Source organism: Mirounga angustirostris, unplaced genomic scaffold, assembly GCF_029215605.1.
Source record: "Mirounga angustirostris isolate CCGP_5_RB_7025 unplaced genomic scaffold, mMirAng1.0.hap1 SCAF_3, whole genome shotgun sequence".
NCBI lineage: Eukaryota > Metazoa > Chordata > Mammalia > Carnivora > Phocidae > Mirounga > Mirounga angustirostris.
The window spans coordinates 68,925,002-68,938,226 of NW_026991711.1; the positions used below are offsets into that span (position 1 = coordinate 68,925,002).

A 13,225-nucleotide genomic window follows, 5' to 3' on the forward strand; every position below is an offset into this window, starting at 1 on the left:
CTTACTGACTGAGATAAATCTGCAGGTTTATATAGAAAATGTGTATGATGTTAGGTATCATACTAAAATCACCTATCCATAAAAAATGCTCAACTTAAAAGTGAAACAAGGCTCAGCGTGATTTATGATAACATTACTGACTCAATTTCAAGCAAAATGAGCTCAATTATACAAACAGAATACAGAATTGTGAATGACTTGAAATGGGTAAACATTGGCAGGAGCAAAAGGAACAAAAATAAAAAAGAAAGATCCTAAGATAGGGATTTATTCAAGTAAAATCAACATTAATTCTAACTGTTTTTATAGTGATGATTCAGATGAGTTTTGTATATATTCATTCAAAAATAACATTTAGTTTTGGTTTCTGTTTATAATGTAATAAATAGGATAATTATTAAATAAAATTTGAAAAAGTACTCAAAGACATAACACAGAAAATGAAAAAGTATTAATATTTGTATTATTTTAAATTAACATTTCTCCTCTATCTTCCTAATGTTTAAAAATACTTATATAATGTGTATATATTGGGTGCCCCATAACTTTCTCTCTTTTTTTTTTAAACTAAAGAAAAAGTCATATATCAAAAACTAGACGTGTTCTTTGGACTTTGCCCAAAGTGGCATCTCTCAAATATTCAGTCCAGCCTATTTGATTTCAGGAGTCATGAAGCTGCTTCTCACCGAGATAATACCGTTAAGAGATCGCTGTTCTTCAAGCAGTCAGACAGGTTATCCACAGCAGCTTCCAACGTAAGGAGTGCCTCCATTACGTAACCCTGCCAGACATGCAAAGATAACATTTTGTACTGCTTAAAACTCCTGCTCACTTCCTGAAGATAAATTTAATTAACGCAAACTTTATTCAGTCTAATGTTAATATTACTGAGGGCTAGACAGCCATCGTTACTGTAACTGACCAAGTCTAAAAACAAATTTTAAGGGCCACTTAGGAAATGCAGATGGCTTAGCTGTTAGCGAGTCACAAAGATCTATTTCCTGAGATCTGAGGTCCTGAACAGCTCAATCTCATTTGAAATCCAACAGGGAGAGGGCAAGGCTAAAGGTGGCAGTCATGGCTCCTTGCTGAGGGGGATGGCAGGCATTTGAAAGACAGAGTGGCAATGTCTCAGCCAGAGATAAGAGCTGAGGTATGAGAAGGGCCGTGCCTCAGTGATATTTTGAAGAGCACATCCAATGGCTGGAAAGAGGAAAAGAGGCTAGAATTCACAGGTGTGCAGGTCTCCTGGGATATAGTAGCTCTTCTGATGGAAAAGAAGGGAAAGAAGGGCTTGGCTCAAGCTGCAGAGCTTGTAATGCCCTTGGCTTTCAACAAGCTCCCCAGTCCTTGGGCTCTACCTACAGGGTCTTTCTTCTTGTGGTATCTACTCCCTCCATTACTTCTTCAGCTCTTCTCAGTGTACTGAAGGCTAGCTATACAGAGAGGGGTAGTGCTTTGCATAGACATAATGGAGATCCCTTCTCTGGGTAGGGAGACAGCACAACTGCATCCTAGGTTGGCGACAAAAAGACAAAAACAATACAAATAATTCCCCGATTCCCCGTCAAATAAAACCAACAACAAAAACCACCAAGAAGGAGTCCCCAAGGGATTTTCAGTGGTTGGCTCAATAAACCAATAGCCACTGGATTTCTAGAACAATGCTCCTTGAAGTGCTTTTTGTAAATATAAAAGTTAATCTCTAAAAATTTTTAAAAATAAATTATATATGCCCAAATGGTTGGAATAATTGCGAGAGAAAGAAGGCTCAAAGAAAGCTGTTAAGGCTTCATCTTTGACATGAGAGAAGGAGAACGCATTCAGTGGTCTTTCCTTCCATACCTGAATCTCATCTCCATGTTCTCCGATCACCTCCACCAGTCTGGAAAGAAGGTCAGACAAGGCGTGTGCTGACAGAGGTTGCTTGAGCGCCCGGAATATCTGGAAGGACCGACCGGCATAGTGCCTTGAGGAGCTTGCAAGGGCCGTCTGCAATGCAACTTCACTCAAATGTTGCTCCAGGTGGAAACCTAGGCACCAAGGGGCCAGAGGTAGGTCAACTGATACTCCTCAAACCCTGCGGTCACTAGTTATCTATAGGCGTAAATCAGGTTACCTGCACAGAGCTGCCTCCTGGTGGTACTTGTTTAGGAATTAACCATTTTAAAATTAAAAAACCCCCCAAATTTGGATAGATCTTCAAGAGGCATAGCACAGTAGAAACAGTCAGAAGCTTTGAAGCAAGATGGTTCTAGCTTTGAACGAGGGGTTTTGAGACGCTGGGAAAGAAATGTATTCTCTATGAGCCTGTTTTCTTATTTTTAACTGGAGAATAACAGTATCCATCTCCTAGAGTTGTTGTAGAAATTCAACAATTCAAAAAATGCTTTTAGTACAGCGTCTGACACATAATACCGACTCACAAATGTATTCTTGTTTGTTGCCCTACTATTTTTCTACACTGTTCTTCTGAACTCCTTTTTTGCATGGAATACTTGACTCCTGTTTTCATAAAAGAATGTGTTGGGAACAAGTTTTCAGAGTACTCGTGTATGTAAAAGAAAGCTGTTAGTGGATCTAGTCAATTTTTAACACAACCAAAGTCTATAGCAAAGTCACCGCTCTTCAGAATAGTCCATAAATATGCAGATATTGAAATGTAGATGTTGCCAAGAAGGCAGCCATCATTTAAACTCTCGCCTGAATATTGGTTCTTCCAATAGCATGAAGGTCGTCTCAGTCATCAGAAAACCACTTAATCAGATGGAAAAGAAAATGTAAGGTAAAGCACATGATTGAATTCTGGACCACTATCTGTACTTTCTGCTGTGTCTCTGTGCAGGAGAAAACCTGACTACAAAGTCAGAGGACATGATGGAAACAGTGATTTTGGCTGTCTCTGTGATCTAGAGGGCTCTGTGGTACATTTGATTGTCACATAAAAGTGAATCAGGAAGGGGCGCCTGGGTGGCTCAGTTGGTTAAGCGACTGCCTTCAGCTCAGGTCATGATCCTGGAGTCCCGGGATCGAGTCCCGCATCGGGCGCCCTAATTGGTGGGGAGTCTGCTTCTCCCTCTGACCCTCCCCCCTCTCATGTGCTCTCTCTCTCTCAAATAAATAAATAAAATCTTTAAAAAAAAAAAAGTGAATCAGGAAGGATAATTTAATGTCATTGTTCTTAGCTGCTGCCAGGCTGTTTGGCCCTAGGGACCTGTAGACTATATAAGAGAATGTTCCTGCTCAGCAGACAAAGGGTCCTGGAAAATGGACTTAGGCATGCATACTCAGGGTAGTAAACATAGGATTAAACCCATACAGGCCGTTCAATGGATGGTGTTTCAAAACACAATTTGTTACCTTCATTTTGTTTTATTTTCCTACTTAATTTTATTATGTGTGGGGTTAGATTCTCTGTTGATGAACTAAAACGTTATTTATATCACCATGGACCTGAAGGCTAGAAGGACGCTAGGAGGATTGCAGAACCCTAGTGCAACTATGACAATGTCCTTAAAGAAAGGCTATTTAATGTGTCACACAGCAACCCTACATTTCCCAGCTTTTTCTGCAGCAAGATGTGATCTCATGGCCTGAGTTCTGGCCAGAGGAATGTGAGAAGAAACCTTGGATGCCACGTTTGAGCTTGGTGTGGTGTAAATCCCTCCTGAGTGATCCTCCACCTACGCTCTTCCTCCACCTGCTGGCTGGGTGAGGAGGGTTAAGGAGAGGCCTCTGAGTAATGGGGGTGACAGAGCCACAGGACGGAGGGTCTGTGAAGCGCCATGTGGAAGGCCACTGGACAAACATCTACGCTGACCTGTTATGGGATCTAGAAGTAAGCTTCTACTATGTTAGCCTCTGAACTTTTATGCTACTCTAATACAAGCGTCTCCCGGAACACGTTTTATCCTGCTACGGTGGAAACGGGCACAAAGCAAGGCTGTACAGGGAAACAGTAGTGAGTAAGAGTATCCGGGGTAAGATGTGGAAAGACAGCCTCTAAGCACCCTCTGAGGAAACAGTAAAGGGATTTGTGTGTTTTCTCATTTTTATTATCTTCATACAATCTAAGGTTTTAGACAAATTAATGGTTCACACATAAACAATAAATTTCTTCCTTTGGATTATGTTCAATTATTAAATGACTTTTAAGCGGGGGAAATACCGAGGTAAGAGGCCTTAATATTTCAAAAATATTCCAAAGGAGACACTCAAAACGAGAAATGTGAATCCTATTCCTGAAATGAGTTTCTCCTGTCAGTTTATCAGTATTTTTTTTTTTTTTTGAAAGCACCCTGTGATAACTAGAAGAGATGTGACTAGTCTGGAATGTTCCGAACTGTGAGGTGTGCTAATCATCAGAGGAGCTGGGAAAGCCAGGGAGCCATCTTTCCTGTGGCCAGCCTGGTGTGGGGGAAGAAGGTAGGGACACTTGTTGCATCATGCTGGGGAACCAAATTTAAACTTCACATGCAAACCGGCCCTGGCCAAGTTGAATCTGAATGGTATACAGCTAAGGGCTTAAACATCACGATGCAGCTATAGTCTAAATAAGAATCATACTGTGTTCAGAATATTGAATGATCATTAGCATAGGAATTACTAGCAAATACTCTCAAAGTTAACATTTTATCACAAAATTCTTTTTCTAACCAGTTTTCAAGTCTGACAATTTTTCACAGCTGAATCTGAATACAGTCAATAAGATTTACTACTCATGCCCTTCTTTGTTTTGTAAAATTTAAAAATTTGAGTATACCTGACACACAATGTCACACTAGTTTCAGGCGTACAACATAGTGATTCAACTTCTCTATATGTTATGCTGTGCTCACCAGAAGTGTAAGTACCATCTGTCACCATACAACACTGTTACAATATCATCAACTAGATTCCCTATGCTGTACCTTTTTTCCCTGTGGCTTATTCATTCCATAACTGGAAGCCTGTACCTCCTACTCCCCTTTACCTATTTTGCCCATATCCCTACTCCCTTTGTTCCAGCAACAATCAGTTTGTTCTCTTTATTTATAGGTTTGCTTCTGCTTTTATTTGTTTATTCATCTGTTTTTTAGATTCCACATATGAGTAAAATCATATTTTTTTTTTTTTTCGGCTGTATATATTATGATACATTCTATTATATATTCCATTATATATGTTTATTATGTATATGTATAGTATGTATATTATATGTAACGGAATATACATGGAACGGATATATATCTACATCTATACATACACACACATGTCTTCCTTATCCATTCATCTATGAGTGGACACTTGGGTTACTTCCCTATCTTGGCTATTGCAAATAATGCTACAATAAACATAGGAGAGCATGTATCTTTTCAAATTAGTGTTTTCATTTTCTTTGAATAAATGCCCAGTACAAAATTATTGAATCACTTGATATTTCTATTTTTAATGTTTTGAGGAAATTCCATATTGTTTTCCATGGCGGCTGTACCAATTTACATTCCCACCAACAGACCCTGAGGGTTCCTTTTTCTCCACATCCTTGTCATTTCTTGTCTTTTTGATTCTAGTCATTCTGATAGGTGTAAGGTGATATCTCATTGTCATTTTGATTTGCACCTGATGAGTAGTGATGTTGAGCATCTTTTCATATGTGTGTTGTGTCATGGCCTTCTTTAAATAAAATTAATATTATAGGGCATAGTTTAATTCTAGTGAGGTAAACGAAGCAAGGAGAACAGTGACCTTTGGGAATTATTTGATAGAGCATAATGCAAAAATACAAGACATTAACAATCATTCAGTTAGGCACATCTGAAATAAACCTCAAAGCTCCCCAATGAATATTCTTTTGCTATCAATGCTCAATGCAGAACTATATATATATATGAAGTGTGTGGTCATAATGGGAAGAATATGCTCCATTACATGGAATGTTAGAAGTGGCATTTGGGGAAACAGGATAAAGTACCTGATTTGGAGTCTTTAAATACAGATACAACATGACGTAGAAAATTAGTGAGAAGTGGCATTTGGGGAAACAGGATAAAGTACCTGATTTGGAGTCTTTAAATACAGATACAACATGACGTAGAAAATTAGTGAGCTGTTCAGCACTCTTTGAATTTTGATTTTTGGGTGTGATGTCTTCATGGCACCAAAGTGGACCAAATGCCCTTAAATAAAACATACAAAATGTTAAAAATATAACCATTTAAATATAATCATTTTGCATTTTTAAAACCATGTATGCAGTTGTAACTCCAAGGGCACCATATGATTTTTAAATTTTACTGATTAATGTGGGGTTAATTTCAGTCTTGTAAAGCTTAAGAGCAGACTCAAAACAGATCTAGTTAATTTATGGAGGTATATTTTTTCTTATGTTTTACTCACAAAATGAAAACCTCACAAAATTTACTCACGAAATTAAAACCTCTCAATTCACCAGAATAGTGTTTACACATAATAGGTGCTACATGTTTGTCAAATAAAGTGATATAAAACGTTAATTAAAATATAAGTTTAGACATAGACTCTATCTGTACATTTTAGATTTGCAGAGATAATTGCTTTTATCAGGATCATATCATTAGGCTATCAAATACTGTAGAAACAAATTGAAGATACAGCCTCTGATATGCACTTGGTTTTCAACAGAAGAACAGGATGGAGCCGGATGTGAGAATTTCAGAGAACACTCTTCCCAACATGTGAACATGTGGTACTGACAGTGTTGAGTGGTGAGCATACTTTTATTCTCCGCAAACCATTCAGGTCTCTGAGATACCCTGGTTGTAGGCACCATCAGCCCCCTTCTGAAGCTTCCTGTTCATTAAAACCTATATTGAGCTGAGAGCTGCAAAGAATACTCTGAAATTAACTGAGGAAAGAAAATGCTTTTCTCATTTTTTGCATTAAGTGATACATTGGTGGAAGAAAGAAAAATCGTGGGTATCAGATAACATCTACACAGACTAGACTTCCAGGATTTAATGCACTGAGAAAGGAGAGGAGCTCCTCCCCCATACAGCATGGTTTTCTTAATAGAAATACTGGACCCTGGGATGCTGGAAATTCTGAAGCCTTACAAGCTAAATTGTTCAGTAGGAGAACCAGAAGACAAAGAGACAAAAAACAGGATTGCTTGCAGCTTTTCTTGATTTTGATCATCAGTTTGCTTCCTTTCCTATCATGCTTCCTATTGTTTCTGACTTCCATTTATCAATGACTCTGGATTAGATGAGCAGACAATGGTTCCCTCTGCAGCTGCTCCTGGGTTGACCATGGCTAATATATTTGGTTTCCAGAGCGATGTGCTTTGCCAAGTCTCAGAACTCCCAGATCCTGGCAGCTCTAATAGATGATTAAAGTCATCCTCACGGTGGGGCGCTACTGTGTCCTGTCTCCATCTGCTGCATTGTCTTTGTCCGTGAAACCTCCTGCCCATCAAGTGTGCCATCAGTGGGATCTTAGACAACTTCTGCCAGGATCTACCTGGTGCACAGACTCCAGCAGATGCAATTTTGAAGAGAAAAGAAGGCTTTGCTAAAGCTGAGGGCTCGCTTTTCCATCTGTGTGGTTTTAAACAGATAACATTTCCCCCCAAAGAACAACCTAAAGACAGGCCCCTGTCTCCTGACCCCTCACTACCTGGTCGTCAGAAACTCAATGAGCTTGTTTGCCTTCTCATCCGCTTCAGCAGTTGTGTCCGTGTCCTCCACTTCCTGGGTCATCTGCGGGAGGTTCCCGCTGCTGCCCCCCAGACTGATGCTGGAGGACGTGGAACTGGAGCTCAGCCCAGAGTCTGGCACTGGGGATGATTGGTCCTCTCTCAGGAAGTCAAAGCCACCTGGTGGGACAAGAAGGTCAAGGCAGAATGTGGTAGGCAGGGTGCTTCATGTGGTTAGGAGGTGAGCAAACAGAAGTGTGTAGTTATTTAAATGTTTTGGAGAAAATATTTGATTGTGGCTGTGGTTATGATGAAATGAGACTGATATTCTTTCCTTGCTTCTGGAATAGTTGCACTGCCATGTAAACCAGGGTGTCTTTGGTAATAGGGGTGTGACCTGCTGTTTTCTACTCTGGTGTGTGAATCGATGCTTTCTGCCAAAGAAGTGGGGTGTGTATGTGTGTGTGTGCATGTGTGCATGCAAATATGTGCACACGCATGCACATGTGCACAGACCCACAAACAGTTCCACTATATATGTGGACCCAACTGTGCTGTTCATAAATTATTCCTGGGTATTAGACTACTTACATCAGGCAAATGATACCATTTTTGAGGATACCAGCACCTAGTAATTGATAAGTTATACATAATGTTTTGAGTAAATGAACTTACAACTGTAAATATTATGTGCATATTAATATGTTTTAATAAAATATATTGCATGGCAGTCAAAGAAATATGGTAGAAATAAATACTATGTTTTTTTTTTCCCCACCTCATATTTGGTTATCATTCTACAACTCTGGATGTGTTGTTGGTTTGAAAATGTATATACACAACCATCCCTTTTCTCCTACTTAATAATCATAAAAAGTCCATAGAATCTGACAGATACCCTGAAATAGGAGTGAGGAGCCGTAGGCCTGAATATCATCCCTGCTGTTTATTGTGCAGTCTTAGGGAGTTTATATAACTTCTCTGTACCTTAGTTTCCTATTATAAAAGAGTAAGACAATAATTTCTATCACACAATCACACAAGTTTTTAGCCTGGATTTAAAAGGAACCATAGTTGAAACTAGGTGTTCAGTAAGTATTAGTAAATGTTTATGAAGAGGAGACATGTTCCAAACCCTTTGTACCCCTATTCCACGTATGCTATAGATTCAATAATTTTAGCTATCTGTTGTTTGTCTCGACTATGGTATATTGTGTTTTGTTCTGTAAATCTCCACTTTATGCCACACCAGTGGTATAGTGAATACAAAACTGATGCACTCAGGGATACACAACTTAATGGACATTACAACGTTCTCAATCTAAGACCATGTGCTTAATGGAATACCTCCTTATTGGGGGGAATTAGGACAGCCAGAAGTCTTCAGATTCTTTTAATTAAACATCTACAGTAAAGAGAGTTTTATGTCTCTGAGTGGCTATTGATGGGTTATTTTCAAGAAAGTGTAGCTTGGTTTAAAATAAAGGGCTTACACTGAGATCAGTAGTCCTGATATCTCAGACTTAGTGACTTCATGTTTGTTTTCCAAAGAAATATCTTAACGTCTGTCAAAGGACAAGACAGCACTGAGTACAAGTGATGAGTAAAAGGCACATCCTCTTCAAGATTATGAATAAAGTATGCGGTGACATATGAAGTGCCATACCATATCCAGTGCCAATGTAATGTACAAAATAGTCAGGAATGTTAGTTCATTCTCATTTTAAGATATTTTAAATGTTCTGATTCTAAATGAAAACCGCTGGCCAACCCTTCTGGGAAAGTTTTCATGAATAGCTCGAAACAGCAGAGTAATTTGACTCAAACATGACTCAGCTAATGCTTTCTGTTCTCATTTCTAAGAAGAAAATTTTGGTTTTAAAACAGCAATGGTTCGGGCGCCTGGGTGGCTCAGTCGGTTAAGTGTCTGCCTTCGGCTCAGGTCATGATCCCAGAGTCCTGGGATCGAGTCCCACATCAGCAGGGAGCCTGCTTCTCCCTCTGACCCTCCCCCCTCTCATGTGCTCTCTCTCTCTCATTCTCTCTGTCTCAAATAAACAAAAAATAAATAAAATCTTTAAAAAAAAAAAAAAGAAAGTTTATCTTAAAAAAAATAAAATAAAAAAAATAAAACAGCAATGGTTCTCAGTAGACTTCCACTCATGGTGCCTTCCAGAAAAATCAGTCACTTTAATAAAGTGAAAATTCCTTCAGGGGAACTAGAAGGTACACAAGTGATACATCGGGCACCCTGGCAATGACCTGCTCTCAAGGTGATGGAGAAGGTCACTGTTTTGTGCATTCTCATCCTTCAGTGTTTGAGACTGATGCTCTTGGCCAAAGGGCATCTTAATTTTCAATGTTATCAGTAGGAGCATATTTAATGAGAGCAGCAAGCATAATAATAAGGAAAAAGACATTTGAAAATATTCAATAGTGAAGAAGGATTTTGAGAACCACGTTAAGCATCAGGTGGAATGGTGTATATTTATGGTGCTGCTACTTGCTCGCTTGGAAAGTTGGGAGGTGATCACATTAGGGAAGTTAATTTGGGCTCCACTGACACCGTAAGTTACCTTCGCATTTATGATTCTATCTCAGGCTCTCTGCCACTCCTTTCATTACCTGTGTAGAGATACTCTGGTTGATAAGCTGGCTGAACTGTGAGAGTCTTAGCTTCGCCCATCTCTCGAGTCTGCAGGAGCACAGAAGCAATGGCATGAAAATTACTGTTGCAAGAGAGGGCAATCAAGAGGTGAAGAAGCAATTTTTTGCTGTGTTCAAAGACTTCAGGCCGGTAATGGTCCAAACCTGGAACAAAACAGTGGAATCTCTTAGTATAAACAAGTTTTAAGCTCGTTTAGATTCCAGGGATAGTAAAGATTCCAAGTCACTCGGGAGGAACATGTTAAAAGAATGTTCGGTTTTCTTTGTTATTGTTTGTGTTACCAACATAAAGAAGTTGGGCTTAGGAAAAATAAAATGCTTTATTCCTCAAATCAAATGTTCTCATAAAATGCTGATAGATGGACTTTTCTTGACCTCTCAGTAGCATTTGACATGGTTAGCATTCCTCCTTTGTGGGATGTTCTCTTCCCTGGATCTCCCTGTTAACTGAAGGATTCTAACTTTGTTCGTCTCTAACTAAATTTCTGAATCTCCCTGGCTTGTTCCTCTCCCCGTTTTTGCTCTATAATCTGGCTCTTTTAAAATCTCAGTGCTTGGCCGACTGTGCTCTACGTTCTTTTTCTCTATGCGCTGACAGTGTCTCATGGCTTTAAATTTATCACATCTAGCCAAAGACCCTCAAAGAGGTCCCACTTGTTTTGGGTATCTTTATAGATATAGCATTAACAAGGTACCACTCTATATTGCAGTAATAGGGCAATTTTAAACAATGACTGATCAACTGAAATTGTAGAGCAGATGTCACACAGAAGCAATGAAAAATGGAAGAGACTAAATCTTTCAGAAATGAGGAAAGCAGGATGTCAATGTAAAAGGAAGGCTCTCTGGATTACAGCTATAGGTTTTTGATCCTATTGGCTAGAATTCCTCTTAGATCCAGTCTTACCTAAGAAGACAGCATGAAGTAATAATGGTAGATGAAGAGCCCAATCTTCTCTCACACTGTGATCCACCACCATCTCAGTCATAAAAATAACAGCAATATTGCACCTAATCAATGACATGATGAAATTAATGTAACTTCTGAAGAGGATGGAAATACATTGATAGATCATTAAGTCACAGTTAAATACAACTCATAAGCCCTGCTGAAGAATTATGTAAGACCATATTCCAGGGAAATGGAGTTTAATTTCTGACATAGCACAGAACTCCATAAAGAGAAGAAATGTTGGCTGAGTTGATCACATAACGGGGAGCCTTACTAGTCACTCGGTAATAAGAGCTGAAGAAGGAACGATTACAACCTAAAAATCATCACAGAATGCATATCCATATCCAGATTGCATCAAGGAAAAATTCCGACTTACAAGGCAGCTTTAAACACTGGTTAATATTCAACCAAACTCTACAAATACACTAACAGCTACAAGTCAAGTCGTGCATGGTCCCTCTGATTTCAAAGGTCATTTCATCTGATGGGACCTGGAATGATTTCCCTCCCTTCATAGGAGGAAAAGTCCAGCCAAAGTTAAGCAGTCATTTCCCTCTACCCACACATGCTACTTACCTATGGAGGGGCCCCCGGGGAGTGATGGTCTCTGGGAGGTAGTCAACCAGGGGGGCCCAGCATCCTCCAGTACAAGGCATGGGGAGGGGCTGTGGTTGTTTGGTCTCTGTAATAGTCAACAGCCAGCCCGTGTAGGGAGAAATCGGGTCATCTATAGGGTGAGAAAGACAAGCGTGTGTTATTTTTAGGGAGAGATGATTTTTGTTTTCCCTACTTGGTGTTTATAGAAAGAATCTTACAAATTTAGGCTAGTAAAAATAACTTTCTAACCATCTCATTTGGTGAGTATGAATTATAGGATCAATGGGTTAGAATCACTTGATTAGATTTTTTTAGTCCCTTTATTTTTTGATAATCTAATATACAATTATGCATTACAGAGCAATGGGAAATACAGACATGCAAAAAGAAAACATTAAATGATGCAAATTCTCATCACTGTGAGAACTTGGTCTTTCTCCAATCTTTCCCATTTCAGGAAAATGCAACTCCGTATTTCCATTTTGCTCAGGGCAGGAGCCTTAGAGCTATCCCTGATTTACCTTTTACGTCTCACATCCAACTCATAATCATGATAATAATGATGAGGATAACAATAGTAATAAAAATAATAACATTAGGTGCTAACACAGGGAGTACTTCCTTTATACCAGGCACTGTTCTATGCATTGCACATATTCTTTTAGAAGATTCATTTATTTATTGGGGGGGGGCAGGAGGAGAGGCCCGATGTGGGGCTAGATCTCACAACCCCAAGATCACGATCTGAGCCGAAATCAAGTCAGATGTTCAACCGACTGAGCCACCCAGGCGCCCCTGCATTGCACAAGTTAATAGCCCAATAATAGGTACCTCTTACCCCTACTTTACGGAGGGGAAACAGAGGTTAGGCAACCTGGCACCATATTCAGTGAGCTCTACCTTCAAAACATATCCAGAATAAGACCACTTTTCCCCATCTCCATCACTGCCAGTGTAAGTCACCACACTCTCTCACATGGAGCCTGCAATGGCCTCCCTACTTCCATCCTTGCCCCTCTACTGTCTGTCTTCCACAGAGCAGCCAGAGTAATCCTTTTAAAACAGGACTTCATCCACGTCTCTCTCTCTCTGCTTGACACTCTCCAGTGGCTCCCCTTTCCACTCAAAATGAAGTCCAAACTCCACACCATGGCCTTTAAGGCCTCACAAGGTCTTCCTGCTATTACTCTCTTGGCTTATCTCTTACTACCATCCTCCTTGCTCACACCACCCCAGTCATTCTGGCTTTCTTGCTGTTCTGTGATCACACGAGACACTGTCCAGCTTCAGGGCCTTCACATCTAGCATTCCCTTTGGCTGCAGTGCTCTTTACCGGAGGGCCCATGGCTCCT

At 39.7% G+C, this 13,225-nt stretch overlaps 1 protein-coding gene across 8 annotated transcripts in view; it reads right to left on the minus strand.

Moving 5' to 3' along the window:
- FRY (FRY microtubule binding protein) overlaps positions 1-13,225 on the minus strand; it is a 348,688-nt gene that overhangs the window by 59,731 nt on the left and 275,732 nt on the right. For all 8 annotated transcript variants that reach the window (XM_045869273.3, XM_054506292.1, XM_064586228.1 and 5 more), the window contains 7 exons: positions 11,853-12,003; positions 11,229-11,332; positions 10,280-10,465; positions 7,636-7,834; positions 6,037-6,158; positions 1,846-2,033; positions 687-781 (listed from right to left, as the gene is read on the minus strand). In XM_045869273.3, coding sequence (XP_045725229.1) covers positions 687-781; positions 1,846-2,033; positions 6,037-6,158; positions 7,636-7,834; positions 10,280-10,465; positions 11,229-11,332; positions 11,853-12,003 — 1,045 coding nt within the window. The remainder of the gene's footprint in view (positions 1-686; positions 782-1,845; positions 2,034-6,036; positions 6,159-7,635; positions 7,835-10,279; positions 10,466-11,228; positions 11,333-11,852; positions 12,004-13,225) is intronic.